The following is a 23,699-nucleotide window of genomic DNA, read 5'->3' on the forward strand; positions in this document are numbered from 1 at the left end:
GATGTGGCTGTTCACCACCTAAAAAGCATAAAAGCTGTGATATGGTTGACACCATTTTACCCATAGCTGCTCTAATATTCTATATCCTGAGATATTATTTCAACCAACCAGAACCACTGGGCCTATTGATTAAGTTTCAAAGGGAACACACTGGTTTTCAGAGCTGAAACACCGAGTGAACCAGGATTTCCTAAGAAAAGACAGATCCCATCCCATTGCTATGAAAGCAACTGCCAAACCTAACAGCACTATGAAAAAGAAGGTACTAAAATTATAACCAAGCCCATTGTTTGATTTAACATGCAGTAGAGACAACAACGCAAAAGTAATCTTTTCCCTGTCACACTGAGGTATTCCAGGCCATGGGAAAACTCACAAATCATGGCTAAACAGACTGCAAAATTTACATTCTTACAAGTATCTCAAACAGAGACCAGAGTCAACGGTTTAGGAGGGCATTACATCTGCAGAGAGAGAAATGGCAAATAAACAAACAAACAAACAAACAAAGAAAACCAAGAGGAAGGTGTCAAAGAGTGTTTCACTAAAATATGGAACTTTTTGCCTGCAGATTACTTGTAAAAATGTCTAAGGAAGGTATCTAAGATGAAAATGAATTGTCAAGGCTTTGAATTGCTACATGGAGGTCAAAATCTCCCTGGAAAATTCCTATGGTATACAGAATTGGGAAGGTCAAACCTCACTAAACCAGAAGAAGCCACAAGACATTTGCCTTGTAAAAAAAAGGAGAGAAAAAACCCCCACCATAGCACTTTAGAAAGAACTCAATTCTAATTGTGTGACAATATACAGAGCAATAATCAGGAAATTCTAGTTTCCAAGCAACCTCCTATGCTTAAAAGTAAAAGGACTGAAAATATTCTTAAAAAAAAAAATTAAAAATTCAGACAGCAGTACAGCCACCAAATACAAAATTATGCCTTTTTTCGATTAAGCTAAATAATTCCAAATTGAGAAACCTTCTAGAAAATGAAAAATGTAGTTATCATAATTGTGAATATAGTTTTTAACCAAGGAAAATGTTTACACGATGTTCCCACTGGCAAAAGTAAGTCACTAGCAGCAGTAAAATTTTACACAAAGGTAGCTGTAAAGAAGTAGAACTCTGCAGAAAACCAGATTTCCAGCATTATTCTGGACAACTTAAAGAGCCAACTGCCCTCTAAATCACTGCTTTGTTAATTCCTGTATGGCACTCAGACACATTGTAGAAAAACAACCCTCTGTAAACTGTCTTGCAGGCTCAGGTGCCAAAATACAACTGTTAACATTTGAAGGTCCCCACCAGAACAGCCAGTTGAAACCATGCTGCTGTAAAATTATTCAGGCACAGATGCTTTGTAAAATTCTAGACCTTTCATTATATATGTATATATGTTAGCTCCTCTTCTTCAGAAAGGACTGAAAGATTGCTCCTCAGATCTAACAGCTATTTCCTCACTCCAACACACCCACATCTCCACTGCAGAGGGAAGTAATTTAACCAATTACACTGGATAAAATGTATGCTAAAGGAAAATAACTATTCAGAATTATTAGCTTATTTCACTACATTGCATACATGTAAACATCATTAGAGAACAGGCTATTTCAAACAGCATCTGCCCACTGCCAAGGGCTCTTCAGCAATAGTTTATAGGCAAAAGAATTACAGCAAAGGAGATTACATTTTATTTACCTTGATGAGTCATGGTGACAGGTTCTTCACTGGATATATTGTTGTAAATGACCACAGCTGTGGCATTATGTGAAGCTGCTCGCAGTATTTTCTCTTTAAATGTACAGTTTCCTCGCTGTAGTAGAGCAATCCACTGCTTGGTGTTCGGTGGAACTTGGAAACGTGTTCGAGGGTCACAGCCCAGACGATCTGCAACTGAAATGGGAAATACATTTACGTGGATGGCAAATCGTTCAAACGGGCAAAAAAACCCAAACAAAACTAACTCCAAGTTTTGCTGAATTACTTAACTGTCATGCACTAGAAAGCCACTATCCTCTTGTTAATAAAGCCTAAAGAAAACTGCACTCTTATCAAAAAAAGACTTAAAAAAAGAAATCTCACGCTTTCAAAGCTGTGACTATATGCCCGAGAATTAGGCTCACTAACACACGCTATTTTTAACTCCAGTGCAGCTAGAACAATGAATTCACATTCAAATCAATACCTGCCTAGAGGCTTAAAAACATTAGAATATGGTTCATCTGCTATAGGCATTTACAAAACAGCTGTTTATCAGTCATTCTGGGGATTACAACTTTTTTTTTTCTTTCTAATGCAGCCATAAATATCACTGCAGTGGGAAGTACAACCAAACAAAGCAGATTGTGAAAACAAGATTTCAGAGTTATCTGCCGTGTGCAGGCTACTGTAAAAAAAGGACAATATTAAAAGCTGATCTTGTAAAAACCCCAGCAGCCAACATCAGCTTTTTACATATGCACATTTTGTCTACAAGGAAACGTATTCAAATTCATAGAGAAACAAATGGTTTTGCAAACACAAAGCACTCGTCAGCTAAACAGGTATAGCTGGTATAAAGGAAGAGTAACAGAAATGGCAAATGCCAGATGTCTGAATTCAACAGTATGCAAAGCTCTTTTGTCCTTTCTGATGCTGTAACATATCCTGGAACAGCCCAAACCCACACAGAGCTGCATATAAAAGGTACAATACAAGGCACAATACCCAAGGCAGAAGATAAACTTCACGCTACAGTAGCTGAAACCGATGAAAGACAGATCTGTTTGCAAAACTGGAAACAGTTTAGTCTGATACACTGGTCATATTATGAAAGGATTTTATAAATCTAGAGTCAACAGCAATCTATAATGTAAATATATTTTTGCTTTCAAATGCCAAGAGTATAAGAATCATTGGCTACTAAAAATAGTTGGGATAAACAGTTATTTTTTCAAGATATAAACAAACAATTTATTTGCATAATAGCTCAGAAAACATTGCAGTTCGTAAGAGCAATTCAAATGAAGTGTCCTATATTTTTTTTCTTTTAAAGAAGTGAGTTCAGTGAGCACAGACTATGAGATTTCAGCAGAAGATCCAGCGCAAAAAATACCCCGTTCAACCTACTAGCTGGAAACAAAACGTCTTTTTAAGCACCCTCAGCTTAACACAGCTGAGGTTAAATTCTGTAACGAGGGAGATTCGGAGAGCTGAAGATGTTTTCTGAAACAAGAAAGACAATCTTCTGCTTGCCTAAAGAAAACTAGTGCAGATGAATCTATACCGTGGCAGACGTACAGGAAGTCGTTGCATCTCTTAATTTGGACAAGAAGTGCCTCTCCCTGTTCCCCTGGAAGGAGGGTGGGGAGCCAGATACCAGCACATCCTTTTCACAATTGTTTTTCAAGGCTGTATCAGACATTTCAGACATGGAGGGCTGTTTGCTGTATTTTTGCACTTTTGCTTTTGTTTCATGCAGGCATCAGGGAAAATCTGAAATACAGATGCCCAAAGCCAAATTTCAGAGAGTACTTTCTTCCATTACCCTGACATCATTACTTGAATCCCTTTTGGAAATTGCTGGCTAGCACTGATCCACACACACTGTTTTGGAGCACTGGTGATGGCCACCATAAACAGCATCAATCATAAAAAGAGCATGTTCACGCCCACTGCACTTTTGCAGCTTCTCTTTCTAATCCTAAATTTGAGAACAGTACATATTTTTTAAAAGGAATTATAGTCCTTTCTGAAAATGTTACAGAACCACAACATGGCACATGTGCCACCAACCTCAATGCCCTCTGTTAAGACAAAAGCAGTTTAATGCACACTTCCCTCTTGTTCTGAACATTTCCAATTAAAAACATGGTAGGTGGAAAGCACCAGCAGGACCGTGATAGGGAGTTTCTCAAGCCCTGAAAGCTAAAAATCCCATCCTTCTCAGGTGTGGTACATCCTTTTGAAAATGCCATTTAATAAACGGCCACAGTTCCATAGAATCCCCTCAAACTGCCAAAGATAACTCTGAAAGTAGACACTATGACCAACATAAAATTACTTAAAATATATGAGATTAGGAAAAACAGTAATCCTATGGATTATGTAGGGTTTGCTTCAGCGCAATCATGCTCAAAACTGTGATATGAAGTGAAAACAAAAATGGCCACAAAAATAAAGCTATTACAGAGAAAAATTATAAAAGCCACAAAGGGCATCTTGAATAAGGAAGCAGCATTACCCAAAGTCTGTTATATAATTCAGTTTTACAAAAATTGAAATCTGTGCAGCTTGAAAATTTTTAGCTTAAAAAGCAACAGAGAAATCAGTAAGAGATAACAGAAACTTCATCTGTGGGAAAAAAAGTACAAAATTTTCTACCACAGTAGAGATCAAAGTCTCTCTCAGCTGTGGACAGAGCTATGAAATGTTACTGGATAAAGTAACAGAATTTGGAAACAAGATATTAAGAGATTAAAGCTTTCCAGATATAGACCAACAAACACCACTCAAATGCTCACAGCATGTTATTCCTGACAAGGTGTATTCAGTATATCCTGATGAAAATTTAACAGCTGACAATATTAATTCAGCACTACTTAAGTAGTACAAAAAAATCTGGTTGGATTAGATAAATCTGAACTGAGTGTCTGCAAGTCACTTCAGATTTAGTAAAAAGCCACAACCCACTTTTCTTTACATTAGCATCCTATCACACCACACAAATGTTAAGTAATCTTTTCACTTTAAACTAAAAATTCAGAAACAATAGTGAAATGTGAAATTTTCTGCCTGTCACGATTTTCAGAGTGAAAGTCTTACCATCAGGTTCACCCTTCTTGAATAGTGAGCTGGCTAAAACAAAACATCTGCTGTACAGCTGAGGTGCCAGGCACATCAGTGGGCATTGTAAGGGACACAGATAAACAGAATCACTGACAGAATCACTGTGATCTTATCCTGCTATCTATGCTCCAGTGCCCAAAGTCCAACTAAAATCTAGAAGACATGGGCTCGCAAATATTAGCTGGATGATCATAGAATCATTTAGATTTAGAACCATTTTAGAACTATTCAGGTTGGAAAAGACCGCTAAGATCATCAAGTCCACTGTCGTGTTCACTACTAACCCATGTCCCCAAGTGGGACATCTACAAGTCTTTTAAATCCCTCCAGGGATGGTGACTCCACCACTGCCCTGGGCAGTCTGGTTCAATGTTTGACAACCCTTTTGGTGAAGAAATTTTTCCTAATATTGAATCTAAATTTCCCCTGGTACAACTTGAGCTGTTTCCTCTCATCATGTCGCTTCTTACCCGAGAGAAGAGACTGACTCCCGCCTGGCTACAACCTCCTTCCAGGGAGCTGTAGAGAGTGAGAAGGTCCCTCCGAGCTTCCTTTTCTCCAGACTGAGCCTCCCTAACTCCCTCAGCTGCTTCTCATCAGATTTGTGCACCAGACCCTTCCTCAGCTCCACTGTCTTCCTCTGGACACACTCCAGCGCCTCAACAACTTTCTTGTAGTGAGGTGCCCAAAGGTAACGTTACTCGCCAGAGTAAAAAGCAATTTCACATTAAATTATTCTAAAACTAATCACTTGCACAGAAAAAAAACATGATCAGAAGTCACTCGTGTAATTTCAGAAGATACAAGTGTCCAGAAAGCCATCTGTTTCCCTATAGGTGTGCTACTCTTCCAGCTTATTTGAAATATAAGTTATTTGCCTTTCCTTTCTTCATGTCTATCTATGTACCATGTGCTAGCAAAAACCCAATTTTCTGTTAGAAGTGGCAGCCTGCTGGGTTTAAGAGCTATGTACTATATGCTGTTGTAAACATCTCCCTTTCTTCTGTAAGCCCCAGCACCACAGAAGAGCCTCTTTACAGAAGGATCAGCTGCAATTAAAGTATCTACCATTAGGCTCATGTTTGTTTTCAGCTGCAGGAGAGCTTTGGTTTCCTTATGCAGAACACACAGGACTGTTCAACTTGTATAACTGTTTCTCCTGGACCATTTTTTATAATTCAAGAGCCCTTCATGCTGAAGGACTAAGGTTTGTGACAGCATTTTAGGGATTCGTGTGGAAAAAAATAGTTAATAATGCAACAGATCCAACCAAGCTCCCTCAACTACTGAAGAAGTAGTAGCAAGCTCACATTAGCACAGCAACATTACATTCCTCCTCCTCTTTTCCAATTGCTTTACCAAGTTTTTAGCCTTCTCCCTATACAAGGGAGAGCCATTTTGTGGAAAAAAAATGAAATTATTAGGTCAGCTGTCAGAGGCTTTGCCAGAAGTGCTCACCTGCCAGAATGCAGTCTCCTAGTTCTGAACCACAGCTGGGTTTGCTCCCTCTCATACACAGTGTGTTTATGCTGCTCTTGCACTGCTTAGAACACAACAGTGACTTCAGCCAAGGCTGCTGCACTGGCTGTTATCAGACTTTGTCCCCTTTTCATGGAAATATCCCACTCCCTGGGTATTAACCATTTAATTCCATGGGGCTTCTTTTCCTCTTCCTTTTTTTATTTCTTTTTAAAGGTCAGATGTCTTGCTATTGATTGGATCTTAGCCAATACTAAGATCTCTCTGTACTCTCTGAGCCCAGCACCAGTTGCCAGAGCTGGTCTGTCTCAGCTACACATACAGAAATCATTTTAAAGTCTGACCTTCAATCACTGTAATACAATAACTGGAGAGACACCACTGGTATTCTGAGGGGCAGCAGATCAAGAGGCTTGTTGGGAGCAAAACCAGCACACGGGAGGGTGCAGTGTCAAGCAGCCTGAACCCCAAAGCATTCCCTCCTCCAGCACCACTGCCCAGGCAGGTGCTGCCATAGCACACCTGACTCGTAAAATAAGACAGCTCTGTGCAACAAATTAATTATAATCCTGTGATAAAATTTCCAGAAAACAAATTCAGCTGGGAAATCTACAGAAGCAACACAGCAGTGCTGATTGATTCTTATTTCAAGGAAGGGTACTAGTTATTTGTAGTCCCATTAGGGCTTAATACGTTCAATAGAAATATTTTCTTTCAATGCATTATTACTACTTGTCTTATTATCAATTCAGTCCCTATTCAAGCCAGCCATAATTTCCACTTTTTAAAAGTTGTGTCAATGAGTCAATGAGTTATGTACAATGACATTTTATTTTCAATAGCTCTTTCAGGTAATTGCTTTGACTAAAGCTGGCTTTAGCACCAAAAGAAACTCTTGGAATAAGAGGTAATCTTGTTTCAGGGAAGAAGTTAAACAAAAGAAAATCACTGAAGCTTAGAAGAGTCCTACAATAGTTCAGATTTAATCTTGTTAGCTCAGTAAGTATTACAATTATGGCTAAAAACTCCAATGCGTAACCTCCACTTTTTCTATCAATTAATGACTAGCTGGATAGTGAGACCAGTGGCAAAGGATGGATGCATGGCATCCAAGATTTTTCTTCCTCTACTCTACTGATATATTCACTTGTTGCATTTTCCTAAACCTTAATGGTTTGGATTCTGGGCCAGAAATTCTGTCTGAATGCTACCTAAAGCTCTGCAGTTACCAGGAAACTGGCATTTTAAACCTTCTGCAGCTAAAACTTGTTCACACAACATGTTTATGAAGTGTCAGATGCGACAGAATGCTGTAGTTACAGCACCACACAACCTCCATTTCTAACACTGAGCCAACATCGTTTCTTCCCCACTTTCACCTTTTTCTAACATGTTTTTCCTCAAATTCTAGCCTCCTTACCCAGCCCCAACCCTAACACCTCTTCAGGAGATCTCCCCTTCCTATTAATTCTTTCTCCAAAGCAGCTTTTGTACAACCATCATGTCCCCACACACCCTTCAAACTTCCTCTCCTTCCACCCCCCTCATCCCCTTGTTCCTGACCTATTGGCTCAGTGAATCTTAACATTTTCAAGTTTGGCTTTGAATCTGCTGCAATTTCTCTTCCTATCAGCCTCATCTCCAGTCCTGACCACCCTGCCTGCTTTCCTGCTACCCAGTTCTCAGCCCCCAGCAAGGTGTGACCACCCATGAGGGGACTCAGAGCACACAGGACTGACATTTCCAGTGCTCCAACTGGAATCCAAGCACAAAACAAGCAATAACACAAACTCAACAGTCACAAAGAGTCCTGTTCCCCATGGAGAACATTTTTGAGGGAACTAAGTCACAAAAGCACTGCAGTTTCTACCAAGAACCATTTGAGTTTTCAGTGGCTTCTAAATTGGTTTGCCATGGCAAGAGGGATATGCCTGACACTTCCAGGTCTGCACCACAACTGGTGTCAGGCACCCAATACCAAAGAAGTTTAAAAGCAGAGGTCACTGGAGCGGCACAGGACTGAACACTTAACATGGTGCATGTACAGATAATGTACATGTACAGATAATGCCACGAGGACCCAGGCAGCTGCTGGGAGAGGATTGGGCTGAAACGACCTGGAAGTGTTCAAGGTCAGGGTGGATGGGGCTTTGAGCAACCTGGTCTAGAGGAAGGTGTCCCTGCCCATGGCAGGGGGGTTGGAAGATGATTTTTAAGGTCCCTTCCAACCAAAACCATTCTCTGACTATGAAATGCCTGGTTGCACAAAATCACAAATAACAGAGCAAGGGACTGAGGGAGAAGCGCTCAGGAACCTCACAAACCTGAACTAAACTACCAGAAAAGCTGCATCAGGCTGTGAAGATCCATTTCACTATTCTCCTTCCACACAAAACCAGAGGAGCATTTTTGTCTATAATCTGCAAGAATTCATATCCGGAAGCTTTTTCAAATGCTCTTCTACTAAGAAATTAAGTCACGAAAAAAGATTAACAAGTTAGAGGATGTAAGAAAAGGAACTAGAAGTAGAAGAACGGAAGGGAGACTAATAGAGAAACTGAGCTGCTATCGTGCATTTAATGTTCTTGGAAAAATGTGCACACACAGGTGCTGTATGTTCACCCAGCAGCCAACTGTGACCAGCAGCTCGCTGGAGCTGCACTTTCAGAAGGCACATTCACAAGGGGTCACACCAATTACCACCACACCACTTCCAGGGGAACGCTGCTTTTGAAAGCCCCTATCGGTTTCATATGAGGGTCTATAAAAAGAACAGGGAAAGAGTTTTAATACATGGATTAACATGACAAGGTTGGATTTCATGAAAAAATTCTGCTAAAGAAACGGGAGAAGTGATCGACTGCGTCATTCTGCACAGATATAAAGGACGGGTGATCCCATGGGACTGGCATCTTCTTTGAAAAGCAGTATACAGAATATTGGGCATATTCAAGAATACAAGCTAAAAAACACTGCAGAACAGAACACTTAAAATCGCAGGTTGTGCTACTACAAATGGTAATATGGTCTGCAGCAGACCATTATCCCTACATCTTGAATTAATAAATTAATTTATTTCCCTTCAGGCAATGAATAAGGGATGTAAAAAGATGCCCCATCACTGGAAGTGTTCAAGGCCAGGTTGCATGGAGCTCTGATCAACCAGGTCTAGTGGAAGGTGTCCCTGCCCATGGCAGGGAGTTGCAATGAGATGAACCATGAACTGCTTGACATCAAAGCAGTTTCAAACTCAAGGTATCTTCAAACATAGTTGTTAACAACGTTTGTAGAGTCCTTTTCTTCTGAGGATAAGTGAGAACAGGAGTAGAGCATTTATTGCTCTAACAGCAATGGCTGGAAACTACTCGTGTTTAGAGCTATTAGAAAAAATATTTTGTAAACCAGTTCTACAGTAATATAAACAGGCTGATAAAAAGACATTAGAGCAATTACTTTCAGCAAGACTGCATCATCTTTTATCAAGTTTACATATAAAAAAAACCAGAGGATGTTCAAGAACAGCTTACCTAAAAGCATAAATTATTCCAATCTTTCTTACCACATGAAATATCTTTAAACCACAAGAAGCACCTTGGCAAAATTCAAATAAAATGTACACTATACAACAACCTACACAGAACAATTCAGAATATCTCAAAGGAAGACAAATGCTGCTGTGCTTGCTTTAAGTCTTCTGTTGTGAAACAGAAGGACAAAACTGAACCCCCCCAACAACTGATGACAAAGTTTTAACGACTGACTGCACCGTGTCAAAACTGCAGCAATTCAGGTCTGCAGTTTCACAGCTCCTGCTGCACTTTCTCACTAAAGTTATTCATCGTAATGCTTAACAGTAGGTAAAAAAAACCTGTTTATGGACTGCTCAGAATTTTATTTAGCTCTTCTCCCATTACTAGCAGCCTGTGAAAATGCTGTCACAGTCTCTCTCAATGTTTTAATCACAACTTAGTGAAGATCATATCAGAAGAAAGCAGAAAATGTTACAGAAGTAGACTAAAAAGAAATTAATATTAAGTTTTCCTTGACAAATAATGCAACTTCAAAAAATAAAGTGCTTTGATACCTTCACTATATTAAAAGGCAGTGGTTTTAAAACCTGTAAAAATACTACTTGCAATAACAGTGTTTACATGCCTAAAAGTTTCAGGATAGATTCCTGATTTCATGGGGAGTGCAAGTGAGGAATACCAGGAAGCAGAAGAAAGACCAAGCACAGTTGATGATAGCTGACTCAGAGAGCATGGTGAAGGTATGAAGTACAAATGAAAATCGGTTTACAGTATATTTCTTCAACGATTTCTGCTTCCATACTCTTCCTCCCAAAAATCTGCCCCATTAATATATCCTAGTTACACTTTGTAAAGCTAATGAAAGCTTCAGTGAGACTGGCAAGCACCTGCTGATGCACAGCCTGATCCATCCGGACCAGAAGGTTACAGAGGCTGCCTACCAGGATGCATTTGTTCTGAAGAAGCATCGAAGTATTCCTGATCTTATGATTTGGCAAATTCTCTAAAGCTTCTAATAATGTACTAGTTTTGTGTTGTCAATTCCTCTAAACCACTCTTAACATTCACCACTTAGACTCCAGTTTTAACTGACTACAATATTTCACTTAATACATTATTCAGATGTTTACTGTTCAGGAGACAGGTTGGGACCACTGTGATCCATCAAGTGGTCTGTTTCTTAAAGATGGCAGTTTAGATAACGTCAAGGAGGATTTTCAAAATAAGATTCTATTAAAACTACACCATCACCACTGAAGAAACTGGTTTCATTTCAGGTAGAAATCACAATAGTCTCAGTTGTTCAAATTAGCGTTCTCCATAAACCCCAATATTTGTCAAAAAAAACCTCCAACTGATTGACAACAGCTTCACTTAATTAAAAGAAAACTTATTTGGAAGCTCTGCCCAGTGCTCAGTACTGCAAACAAGAGCATTTTGGGCTGGCTATGAGAGTAACAACTTGATGGCTTCAGTCCTTCCTGGTCTGGATGGGCAGCTTAAACAGCGCTTTTAGGAATTGCACACTGAACAATCGTGACTTCACGCAGCTGCCAAAGCCATCCAGATGCACGTCTCGCAGCGCGATGGCTATGCAGCTGTTCTGAGATTCACGGCAACGCTGTCCCCAAATACTACCAACTATCGCTACCGACTGTCTGTAATTAGTTTAGGAATAACACCTTCACCCGCCCAATACGCCCAGCCTACTGGGATCCGCGCTGGAAAGCACATTATGCTTTGCCGAGCCGTTATTCAAGCCAGCACTCTCAGATCATGGATTTATTTTATTTTCCTCTGGGCAGGCTCTTCCTCCCCGTCTGTCAAGAGCTCTCGAGGAAAGCCTGCCCAGCCCAGGCAAAGGCCAAACCACCCGGCAGCGAGCGAGGGGAAGCGTTACCTCCGTTGATGGGGACGGGAGCCACCAGCAGCCCCTTGACCTCCACCTTGGGGGAGTCCTGCCCGTAGCGGCCGCGGTCGATCCGCAGCAGCGTGGGCCCGCCGCGCTCGGGGCTCAGCACGGTCACGTTGATGAGCGCGGTGTAGTACGCCTGGCTCGCGTTGTCGGCGCCGGCCGGCCGGACGCGGCCGTGCCACAGCAGCAGCGGCAGCAGCAGCAGCACGGAGGAGCCGCCGTTCCAGTGCTGGCGAGCCCACCGCCAGCTCATCTTCGACTCCCTTCGAGCCGACGGCCGTCACCGGTTGCCACCGCCGCTCCCCCGAGCCCCGCACGCCCGGGTGTGTCCTATCCCATCTGACAGCCCGGGAGCGAGGAGAGACCAAAAGCAGGCGGAGCGGGGAGGAGAACTCGGGCTCATGCCATGGGAGGAGCCAGGGGAGTCATGGCAGGTCCCAGCCGAGTGCGATCCGCCGCCGCGGCTCCCACGGGATGCTGCTCGGGGGCAGCCGCGCTCCGCCGGTCCCTCGGGGCTCCGCCGGTCCCTCAGGGCGCCGCGCTCATGCCGCCCGCCCACCGCTGCCCAAGCTGGGCGAGGGGAGGGGAGGGGAGGAGGCGGGGGCGGCTCCGCGGCCCCCTCCCCGCGCAGCCCCGGGGAGGCCGCCGGGAGAAGCCGCCGCCGCTGCCGCCTAAGCCGGGCTCGCACAGACCGCGGGGCTCGCCTCGGGCTCGGCCCGCCGCGCCGCCTCGCTTCGCCTCGGGGCTCGTCGCTGCCTCAGTGCGGCGGGAGGCGCAGCCCGGTGCCCAGCCCGGCGGCAGCAGCCCGCGGCCGTCGCTCCATGTCCGGCTCGCCCGGGGGCGGCGGGGCCCCCGCTCCGTCCCGCGGCTCCGCCACCGGCCCCGCGCCCGCGCCTCGACTGCAGCCCCGCGCTCCGTGCTCTGCGCAGGCGCCGCACGCCCCGCCCCGCGCCACGAGGGCGAAAGGCGGGGCTGTGGCCGGGGCCACGCCCACGGGGGCGGGGTGAGGCTAAGCGGGCGGGGCTCTATTGTATGACGTCATCGCGGGCGTAGCCATGGTGGTGGTGGGAGACCAGGCTGGGGTCCAGAGACCCGCAGTTCCGTAAGGGATTAGATCACAGAATGAGTTAGGTTGGGAAAGACCTCTGAGGTCGTCGAATCCAACCTGTGACCGAACACCACCATGTCAACAAGGCCATGGCACTGAGTGCCACGTCCAGTCTTTCCTTAAACACCTCCAGGGACGGTGGTTCCACCACCTCCATGGGCAGCCAGTTTGATGTCTAATCAGCCTTTCTGTGAAGAAATTCTTCCTGATGTCCAACCTAAACCTCCTTTGGCAAAGGGACACCTAAGGGCTCCCATGGCTCCTCAGCAACTTTTCAGAAAAATATTTCCAGCTCAGGAGCACTGACCATCAAAAAGATACAAGAGAGGGTTTAAAAGTATGTCTGAAATGGGCTGTATGTGTGAGAAGGAGGTGGGGTGTGTTCAGTCTGTCCAGGTAGCCCTGAAAGGGCTCTTGGGACAGGAGCAGCACAGCCTGTGTGTCAGGATTGGGTCACTCCTGCCCAATTTGGAGTTACTTGCTTCTGATGTACGAAAATGGGAAACTGTACAAACACTCAAACGTTGTTAATAAGTACTAATCCCATGAAATACTGTAAAACAGTGCTCGATAAATTATTCTCTTTAACTAACTTAGTTTTAAGGATTTTGGCCTCTTTGGAGATGTAACATAATAATGTAATTGCCTTCTTGTATTTTGAAAGGCAAACTATCTGAAAATTAGTTATGGCAAAGAGGACAACTACTGCAGGACTGTGAGTTAGGATATTTTCTGTTTCTGAACGAATAGCTGTCCTGCTGTTCTTTTGAGATATGGTCTCCTCAGTGACTTCCCCAGCTGCTCAGGGAGTCCCTCAGATAAGCCTGGTGTTTGGCCTGTGCATCTTATTGAACAGTTTTCTTCTGGAAGGTTTTGTAGTTTATCCATTTGTGATGCACTTGGTCACACATGCACAAGATAACACCATCGAAGCACAGTCTATTTATTTTGCTGAGATGCAAGTAGTGGGTCTAATCCTGCCCTTGGGGAGACCTGTTCCATTCCCAAGGAAAGCAGCAGGCTGGCAAACCTGCATCTCAGGGCAGAATGGATCTGTGGGCTCTGCTAAAGGCATGTGTGCTTCTGTAAAATCCTCTGAGAAGCTGTTTCTGCAAAACTCTATAGAAATGTCAATACAATCCAGGAAATGTTTCTGAAGCAGCAGCCGAATGTTCTGCTTACATTTTTTTTAAATTTAATTTTGCTCTTCTTGGTAAATGCTGGGTGAGGAACTACACGCCATCAATGGCCTTCTCATTTCACCCAAACTTTCACCCCAGCCAGAGGGCAAGAGTTGTGTCAGACACACTGATACTGCACTGGGCAGAACATGTTTTGGAGCTGTTCTTGCTTTGAATTCTCAGCATTAAGAGCTCTGCATCATTCTGATGCAAAGTCATGTGCTTTATTGCCGAAATGTCCTCAGAAGGGGCCAGGAAGTCCTGGGAGCCTGAAGGATTCTTCACTATTACTGCACTGACCTTTGGAGAAGGACCTCAGAGCACTTTTGAAAAGCACTGATGAAACATTTGTTGGCCATGTTAGCAGGAAAACAAGGGGCCAAGCCAGCAAATTCCCAGTTCTCTTTGCTAAGCACAACAAGCAGCTGCTTTTTATTTTGCTCTGTCTGGTTCCCTGTGGGCTGTGTTTCTGCTGGGGAGACGTGGTCTGCCATGCTCCAGTCCCTGTGGGAGGGCTTCCTGCTTGGTTCCATCCCCATCTCCATCCCTCCTCACACAGCTGGGAGGCTGCTCAGTGCCATTTGCAGGGCCACGAGTGCTCGTCTGCTCCTCACCTGCCTCCCAGCCTCTGGACATCCTATGGATGGCCTGGGAGGCAGCCGAGGAGCAGCCAAACACTCCTGGCTCCAGGAGAGAAGCCTCAGGAGAGGAGCAGCCTAGCAATGCGCAAACCTGGGATATTTCATGAGCAGAGCAGGTTCAATCTCCTCGTTCCCCAGAGGGACAGGTCCCTGGATGGGGAGGGGAGAGGCAGAAGGTCCTTTTGGCTGCTTTCACCCCATGGTGGAGCTGGATGAAGGGATGGCAGTGGAGAGGCTGGAGCAGAGAAGCCCACCCCCAGGGCTGAGGAGAGAGCTGTGACTGAGCGTTCCTTCCAGCCCACGGTGATATCTTAGGGGAAATGGTCATGATTCCATTAATATCCCCTCCGGCAGCGAACACCTCCCTCACAGCCGCCCTTGGCTGCGCTCCAGCTGTAACAGGCCACGCACCGCCCGCCATCTTCCCTCCCGCGCGGGGCCCGCGCCCGCCGCCGGGGACAGGGCGCCACCTGCGGGCCGCCGGCGGCACCGCGAGGGGCGGCAACGGCACCGGGGGCGGGGGCGAAGGGGGGCCGGTCCTGGGGAGAAGGGGGACCCGGGGGGGTGTTGATGTTTGGAGCAGAAGCAGGGTCCGGGGAGCCGGTGCCCTGAGGAGAAGGGGGTCCAGAGGGAGTCGGTGCTCAGAGAAGGAGGATCCGGGGGGTCGGTCCTGAGGAGAAGGGGGTCCAGAGGAGTTTGGTGCCCTGCCGAGAAAGGGGGGTCCGGGAGGGGTCGGTACTCTGACAAGGGGGGTCCGGGGGTTTCTGGGCCCCCCAGCGTGGTGGAGGGTGGGAGGGTCCATGGAGGCCGGAGGGTCCCAGACCCCGAGGGCTGAGGCGACAGGGAAGGGTCATGGATCTGAGGCTCAGGGCTGGGTGCTGAGTGCTGGATGCTGGATGCTGAGTGCTAAGTGGTGAGAGCTGAGTGCTGAGTGCTGGGTGCTGGGTGCTGAGTGCTGGATGCTGAGTGGTGAGAGCTGAGTGCTGGTGCTGAGTGCTGTGCTGCTGGCTCCTGCCACCGAGCTAGGCCAAAGCGTATCCGGCTTCACCATGAGAAAAGACGGAGTTTCATCCTGGATGGAAACACCACAAAGGCCAGCTGTTTCCGAGAGGATGCGGGGAAATGCAAACGGGCGCAAAAGTAAAAATAATAAACCCCCAAATAAGCTGATGGCTTGGCCAGGGCTGGGCTGCCCAGGGCTGCGGGGGCAGTGGTGGCCCCAGGAACCAGAGAGCAGCTGCCAGTTATGACTTTATTCATTTTCACATTTAGATATTACAACAAAACTCTTAATGACAAAGTACTATAGGAGGATAGGAAAGGAAGCAGTGTTCTAACTGGTTTGATATATAACTGTGAACTTCCAGAGAGGAGACTCAACGTGAGTTATAAACACTCACATATGCTCACTGGTAGGAAAACTCACGTGCAAACACCCACACACTCACACATAACACACTCACATACACACAGACCACGCTTTGTACTCGCACATAACCCATGTTGTAACCTACTTGCTTCGAAGGCAGCCAACTGAAACACTGAATGCTGCTGGAGCAACAACAGGTACCAGGTTAAAATATTGCAATATAAATGAAGTGTTACTTGATACACAGGTTTTTCTTCAGAGACCCACATGTATTCGCAAGTAGGGGACCCAACATTTTGTTTTCAGGAGGGAGGAATGTCCTCAACACCAACATTTTGTAAGAAAAAATGAGGCTGAGCATAGAGCGGAAACAGTCATTTTAAAGGAAGGTGGTGATGATGATAAATAGCTTAGCTTCAGTGTTGAGTTCCAGTAAAAAGCCCAAACAAAACAAAACAAAACAGAGAGTGCATTGTGAACAAGCAGGCACAATTACCGAGCCCTGGGTTTTAAAAGTTGAAATACTCCCTTGTTGCTGTGGAAAGACAGAAAACACTGTTGTCTCACATCTTAAAACCAAAACAGACCAGCTTCACTTCATGCTCATGCTTATCTGGAGACTGTAAAAAGCCAGAAATAATGCAAGAGAGTGGGAAGGGTTATCAGGTTTGTACATCTCATTTTAGTATACTTTTAGAGAGCAAAAGTACAATTGTCTCAACAGCTCTCCAATATCCCACACTACAGTTCTTCATCACAGGAGTGTCTGAAGAGGAGCCAGCATTTGCTCCTATCAAGCTGCATTGTTCATGCAACACTGTTGACACAGATACAATAGGATCTGATTCAACCCCCACCCATCAAGATGGTGTGAGACAGAGAAAATAAACTTCTGTGGATTTGAATGTTCAAAAATCAGATGTCACACCAGCGCTTTCCCCAGGGTGAAATAGGGGATCGTTAACAATGGCTCTAATGAAGTAACCCTTCTCCACAAAGATGCTTGTGAGCAATTTACAGCTAAACCTAGAGACAAAGTGCAGCTGTCCTGGCCGGATGGCCACACTGACAACGAGCCTGGGCGCTCAGATGCCTCTGTCCCCTTTCTGCTGAGTAATTCTGCTGCTGTCCTGCAAGCTGGGCTTTGCTAGTACGTATCTATCCCTCACATATGGACAAGGACTTGCAGCTACTTTGGAATCCTGTTTTTCAACTATTATTTTCTTTGTAGTCCTCTTTCTTGGGCCATCTCTCAGATGGGACTGTGTTTCCAGGCAGAGAACTCTTGTGGAGCACTGGAAACAAGAGAGCCTGGGCACATCATCCAGTGAGCAGCCTGAATTTAGCTCAGCCCGCCGCCTTCTACCCATGCGAATGCCAGTGGAGACCTCCAGCAGCACGGGGCACTTGCAACCTTCCTTCTGCCAAGAGAACCACCAGTTCGAAAACCAGGGCAAGATGAGGGCAGAAGAATTTGGTCTGGCCTACGCCCCGTTGGCTGTCCTGCTTCCTTGGCCTGGCTCTCCAGCATCTCCTGCCAGAGGATTCTTACTGAGTCACAACAATTACTTAGAGATGCTTAAATTCCTGGCAACTTCAGGGGACACCAGTAGAAGTCAGGGAATTCATTGTCACATGCGGTTTTCAATTCCACATTTTGAGCCAGTTTGGCTCAAGCTGGCCCACTTTTGTGCCTCTTTTTTGCCATGGAAATCGCAGCCATGTCATCCTGCTGACACAAAAAGGGAGGGGAACTGCGTGCTGCACAGGCTTAGAGAATCTGAATGACAGGCGTGCTTTTCCCATGTGCTAAATAAATCTCCCCATTACACTTGTGCAGAGAACTATAATTAAGACTTGGCAACATCATCCGTAAGGACTCTCAGGGCTTACGTCGGGAAACGCGCAAAACCCTCTGCTGGAAAAGAAATACAGTTTGGGAAAGCTGTACATCTGACAGGAAACACAGTTTTAAAAGTCCAAAGCCTTGGCTCTGTGACAGAGGTATGGCCTGCAAGCAGAAACTCCCTGGTGCTGAGATGCCCTGGTGCACAGAGCTCTGCCAGCCACGGGCATGTGGGAGAAGAGATGATGATAAGCTGTTCAGACAAGCCTCTTCACCCAGACTCCTGTGGCGGTGATGTAACCATGCTCTGTGGCTGAGCTCTTGGATTGGGAGCAGGATGGAAAGAAGTAGGTGGGAAGTGGTGAGGCAGCAGCACAAATCTAGAGAGGGGCTGTGGAGGTTCCTCAGAGGTCTGAATTCACATGGTATCTTTTAGAAACAAAAGGCCCAAGTGATGAGTTGTTTCCTCAGCAAACATGTTCCTTAATCCCCCAGAGACAGGTATGCTGGCAGCTCTGCAACAGAAACTGGAGAGGAGCTCTCTGGGCAGAGAGTGCCTCCAAATCAGGGAATTTGGGCAACAGGAAAGGTCATGGTGCAGAACTGTCCACCCAGGAGAATCAGGGCTTGAGCCTTGGCCAGGTGCTGCTGCCCATGTGCTCAGTGATGCCAACACACCAGGGGATGCAACCCAGGCACCTCATTGCTGGAGCTCTGTTCCTTCCATTGTTTCCAAAACGCTTGCAGCAGCTTGAAAATAAACATTTCACTCCCTACCCATTTGATCCTTTTCCTCCCAGTAAACAGCCCATTTTCACTCTGTGTTTGGAAGACAGCTGAAATTAACCCAGCTTTGCTTTAATTTCTCACTCGAGCAACAAATGATCTCAGCGCTGCTCTGGGAGAAGGGGAAGGCGAGAGCAGCAGACCTGTGAGTAACCTGCTCCCACCACAGATCATAAAAACCCTGTTTTGCACAGGGCCTGCAAAAAGAGTTGCTATTTATCTCACTGTGGGAGCACTTTAGCCATCAGCTGATGACCTGCTCAGCACTAGCTGTGTTGAGATGGCTAAAATAACCTTGGTGATAAGGTGGATTGGCAGGCTTCCCCTCAGCAGAGATGAGAGGGGTGTGGATGTTGCTTGCAGAGGAGATGGAGAGGCTGGCACCTACTCAGAATGAGCAGCATGCACGAGCATTTACAAAGATCCCTTGGGATCTCTCAGTACACCTCTTTAAAATGTCCTGCTCTTGCTGCTAATACCACAAGGGATTTCTTCCTTTTGATTCTGCTCCGCAGCTCAGCAGCTGACATCATGAGGAGGGGAGGAGGAAGCAATCCAAGGAAAAACATTCAGGCTGCACACCAGGAAGAAACTTGAGACTAAGACAGATCTATTTATATCTGACCTGAAATGGGCTTTCTGAATGGGAAGCTGATCTGAGTGGAGGCTGGATGGCAGGCAGAAGGTGCCGTAGTGCTGAATTCAGGCACCCCCTTGCCGGCAGAACGCATCTGTCCGAGCCGCAGGGAGAAAGGAAACACGAGGAACCAGGGAGGTGCTCTCTGTAGTCCCGGCACGGGGAAGCTGCAGCTGGAGGTGCTGTATGAGCCATCGTGCTGCGGTTCCAAGGACATCAGTGTTCCCCATCCATTTGGGGTAGGTTCCCTGTTGGGTTTGGGCATAGATTGAAGGAGAAGCTCTGAGTGACCCTGATGACGTGCCTGGAAGGTAAGAGGGGACGCCTTGGCAAGCGCCTCCAGGGCCTGGTGCCATTAGTACTGCTCGGAGAAGAAGGAAGCGTGGAGAGTGGGGGGACTGGCCCCCTCTCCAGGCGGGGTGCAGCTGCCGTCCTCAGAGTGTTCTGACAGCTCCCCGTATTCACTGTTGTAAAAAGTCTGGCCTCCGACTTGGGACCCGTACGACGGTCGACATCTGCCCCGCAGGTCCGACTGTTCCCCTGTTCGACTGGGCCCTTTACTGCTGTGAGGGAGAGAGACACAGGGAATCAATCTGGGCACTCCTAGAAAGCCTCTGTCCCGCTTAGAGACATCCCAGCTTCAGGAAATCTCATCTGCTAATGCACGGGTCAGAGACAGGGTCAGGAATAGACTTATACCTGCATTTCAAAGCACAAAGCCAGGCCTTGCTCTAAATCTAAGCACAGCCTGCATGTTTGGTGAAAAATCTGCACATAACCTGCTGACAGAGTTACTTCAGGTCTTCTAGTTACCTTTGGGATACCTGCCAGATACAGGGAAGGGCTGGGGCCCCAATGAGCAGGGAGCGACAAGAGACATTGCCTCAATTGCTTCTAGACCTGGCAGGAATAACAGAAACTGGTACAAACCAACAGTCAGGATGGGGGAAAGGAAATGAAGGAAGATGATGAAGATGATGTGGGAGGAAATTGGCAGCCCCATCTCAGCACCTACCAATACCAAGTGGCTGGCAGGAAGCCACAAGGGCAAGGGCAGGGACACATTCAAGGAAAGGTTTAAGGGCAGTGTTTTCCAGGAGACAGGACACCAGGTGTAGGAGACAACAGGAACATGCCTTAGGGAAAAGAGGACAAGGACAAGAAGTAGGAGACAGCTTGATACAACAGCAGAGAGGCCACAGGTTTGTGGCTAAGAAAAAAGACAATGACCAGTCTGATCTGATGTTGGGAGGCAGAGGAGGTGAGGAAGAAGCTTGGGACTGGCCTTGTCTACACATGAGCTGACATGGCTTGCTCAACAAACTGTCACCAAGACAAGGTCCCAGCCTGCTCTGGCACCAGGCAGAGATAAGCTAGACAGGTTCTCACCCACTTTCCAAGCCTGGGACAAGGACATAGCCATTCATAACATCCTCAGCCCTGGGAATGCCAGCTCAACCTGCCGGGTTCTGTATTGGCATGTGGGAAGTCCTAAGGCCTGTACCATCCCTTCACCACCACATCAGGGCCCTGAACCCCGTGGGTCAGGGCTGAGAGAGGGAGGGAGGGGGCAGCCACATAGTTTCTGTCCATCCCACCTGCCACTGCTTGTACAAGCCCCGACACATTTCACTAGAAAATGCCAATAAACATTAACAGTTTCATTAACACCATCACTCCACTGTGCCTCATTATTTTAACAGACATATTCTTATTGATGGGCACAGCTTAAATTTTTAAACCCTAGGAAGCAGCAGGCATGTCTGTTCTTTGTGTGTTTTGCCTCTCATTAATGAGTGCATGGACTTATCTGGCTCAGGGCCCACAGCTGAGGGCTCCAAGCAGTACAGCCTATGGGGAGACACCAAAGCTGCCTCCTGTTCTCACTGCATTTGGCAGCAGGGAGGTCTGAGTGGCTAGACTTAAGGAGTACCTGAATCCACCTTCTTTTCTGTGTCGGTTTTCTATCCTCTCAAATTCCTCAGATGCCAGAACCATCCCACTGTCTGTCTGATTGTCCTGGAAGGAAGCAACAGGAGTTATCAGTAACATCCCTGTCGACTGATCAGAGCGGGAAGGGAGGAGAAATAATTCAGAAAATGAGATTGTGTGTATGTGTGATGGGGAAAAAGAGGTAGGGACACTTTACCAGCATTCTGCATCTGATTTTCTTAGGTACCTTCCTAAAAGCAGCACATAAAAAGGTAGGATTTCCGTGTGCAGTTCAGTGTCACTTTTGGGGAAAAAAAAGAGTGCTCCCTGTCTGGAAGGTGTATTACCATCCAATGTATGAGAGGTGAGGTTTTCCTCTGAAACTAAAGGTATGACCGAAGTTTTTCCACTACAGGAGATGTAAGTGCCAGTCCAGTTCAGAGAGACCAGAGGCGTCCATACTGCACAGTGCCACGTGGGTCAAGATGCAGGGGGTGCAGACAAGCACTCTGGGTTTACCTAGTCCTGGCTGGATTTCAGCGTGCTTAACCAGGCTATGTTCACAGATTTGAGAAGGGTGAAGAGCAGGCTCTTCTCTGAGGTCCTTTATAGTCCCCTTGTTCGCAGATCTATCCTCCCCATTTCCCACTCAGGCAGTGTGAGCTGTGCTGCAGAGAAACCCCTGTGTGCCAGGTGGAGAAAGGAATGTGCACAGGACTTGATGGACTTCACAGGAATGACACAGACAGACTAACATAAGATAGGATTGATCTTCCTTCCACAGTCTTAACAGTAAAGTTGTCAGAAAACAGCTGAACATTTCTTTGCCCCCCTCTCAACTCCACCCAGATGCTGCTCACCGGGTGTGCCTTGTACATTGTGTGTGTCATGGGAAACTCTTCAAATGTCTTTATCCTGGATGGGCACCTGATCTGATTTCCTCCCGTCAAACAACCAGGGAACGAGACACAGTTGTAGTATCTGTAGACAGAAGCACAGTGTGTTCAGTAAAGCCAGCATTCAATGTCCTAAATGAGCAGGACCTGAACCCAACATCCTCACTGTGCAATCAAAGTATGCAGGGAGGTGAATGCCCCAAATGGTGGATTTTGGGAAGGTAATGGGGTCACCTTAGGCCCCTTCATCCCATATTACTTCTGCTGTGGGGAAGCACCCAGACTTCCCAATTGAATCAGGCCCTAATGACCTCTCCACTTGAGGTAAGCAGAAAATCATCATATAGATCCCAGGCATCACATTATCACAGCTCTCCAGAGAGAAGAGGCTTAGGCCTTGTTGTTTGGGTTTGTTAGCAACAGATAGGATGAAATTCCTTACATGGTCCTTTGGCAGCATAGCTGGAGTCAGAAGAAGGAATGTCATAGGCTTACACATTAAGGGCTCTTTCTCATTATCAAAATCAAGTCATTTTGCTTTTATAAGCAAGATGCTATGGCCTAAATGCTTGGATCACATCTTATCACCTGGGATTTTTCCAGAATCTGGGTTCTCCCTCTATCCTTCAGGGTTCCTTACAGCTCAGGCTGCTGGCTGCCTGCTGGGCACTCTCTACCCTTTTCAGAGGGAATTCACCTTGCTGCTAGGCTGTGGCAGCGTATCCTCATGTCGAAGTCCTCTTCATCTGAGTTTTGCTGGGCAGAGGAAGGCACCTGGGAGAACCCATCATCTTCTGAGCTGTGAGAGTCGTTCAGCGGGATGTAATCCTTCCCTTCCTGGTAGGAAGAACAGTGAGTGGCCTTGCAAGAAGGGGAAGGCTTTCCCACAAGAAAGAGTTTCACAAGCAGAAACTGTCAGAGCTGGGAAGGAAAATTTCTGGTTTGTGTATTTTCTTCCTCTGGGACAAAATATCTGGCTGGAGATTTCTGTGCCCTTTGCATAAGCAGCTGTGAATGATGCATGGAGGTGTGTGAGCAGGAAAACAACCACAGTTCTCCGCCTTACATGGACAGAGCATTGTGCTCCAGGGCAACTGTGGCTTAGTCACTGTGGCTTAGTCATGCATGTGAGGGGAACCAGTGCTGAAAGGTTAAAGTCAGGGACGTCAGGATGAGACAGTACTCAAGCATTTAGCTATCAGCTTCTGAAAGGGAACGTCAAGAAAAAGTTAAAAGAGCTGTAAGCTCATAGTAGTTAGATGTCCTGTTGAGCTGCTGCATGGAAGTGATTAGTAACAGTTTCAAAGAAAACTGTATAGCTGGCTGCTGTAACGTAACAGTTGTTTTGTTCACATGGCCCTGACATTTCAATCTGAGGGCAGAGTTTCAGAAACCCTGGTCAAGTTCTGGTTTTCATTATGCAGGCGTGTGGGAAGCAGAAGTACCAGGGCCTTGACTCAGCTGAAGAATTTCAAATAATCATCTGGGGATTAGGACGGAAATACTGGAATGACGACTAAGAGGGCATCCGCCCTGCAAGGAGCGGAGTTA

At 46.2% G+C, this 23,699-nt stretch overlaps 2 protein-coding genes across 5 annotated transcripts in view; both read right to left on the bottom strand.

Moving 5' to 3' along the window:
* RNF130 (ring finger protein 130) overlaps positions 1 to 12,647 on the bottom strand; it is a 55,273-nt gene extending 42,626 nt beyond the window's left edge. Inside the window, exons 1-2 of one of the 4 annotated variants that reach the window (XM_039384264.1) lie at positions 11,738 to 12,644; positions 1,700 to 1,894 (exon numbers count right to left, since the gene is read on the bottom strand). In XM_039384264.1, coding sequence (XP_039240198.1) covers positions 1,700 to 1,894; positions 11,738 to 12,005 — 463 coding nt within the window. In that variant the 5' untranslated portion in view covers positions 12,006 to 12,644. Of the gene's footprint in view, positions 1 to 1,699; positions 1,895 to 11,737 lie in introns of all 4 variants that reach the window. The other 3 variants (XM_039384263.1, XM_039384265.1, XM_039384266.1) reach the window with 3 other exon arrangements.
* Positions 12,648 to 15,920: 3,273 nt separating this feature from the next.
* Positions 15,921 to 23,699, bottom strand: part of FLT4 (fms related receptor tyrosine kinase 4) — a 57,886-nt gene continuing 50,107 nt past the window's right edge. The window contains exons 27-30 of the mRNA XM_027724067.2: positions 22,846 to 22,985; positions 22,113 to 22,233; positions 21,254 to 21,339; positions 15,921 to 19,883 (exon numbers count right to left, since the gene is read on the bottom strand). Coding sequence (XP_027579868.2) covers positions 19,676 to 19,883; positions 21,254 to 21,339; positions 22,113 to 22,233; positions 22,846 to 22,985 — 555 coding nt within the window. The 3' untranslated portion in view covers positions 15,921 to 19,675. The remainder of the gene's footprint in view (positions 19,884 to 21,253; positions 21,340 to 22,112; positions 22,234 to 22,845; positions 22,986 to 23,699) is intronic.

Source organism: Pipra filicauda, unplaced genomic scaffold (genome assembly GCF_003945595.2).
Source record: "Pipra filicauda isolate LSUMZ 115617 unplaced genomic scaffold, ASM394559v2 scaffold344_size1527164_pilon, whole genome shotgun sequence".
Lineage (NCBI taxonomy): Eukaryota > Metazoa > Chordata > Aves > Passeriformes > Pipridae > Pipra > Pipra filicauda.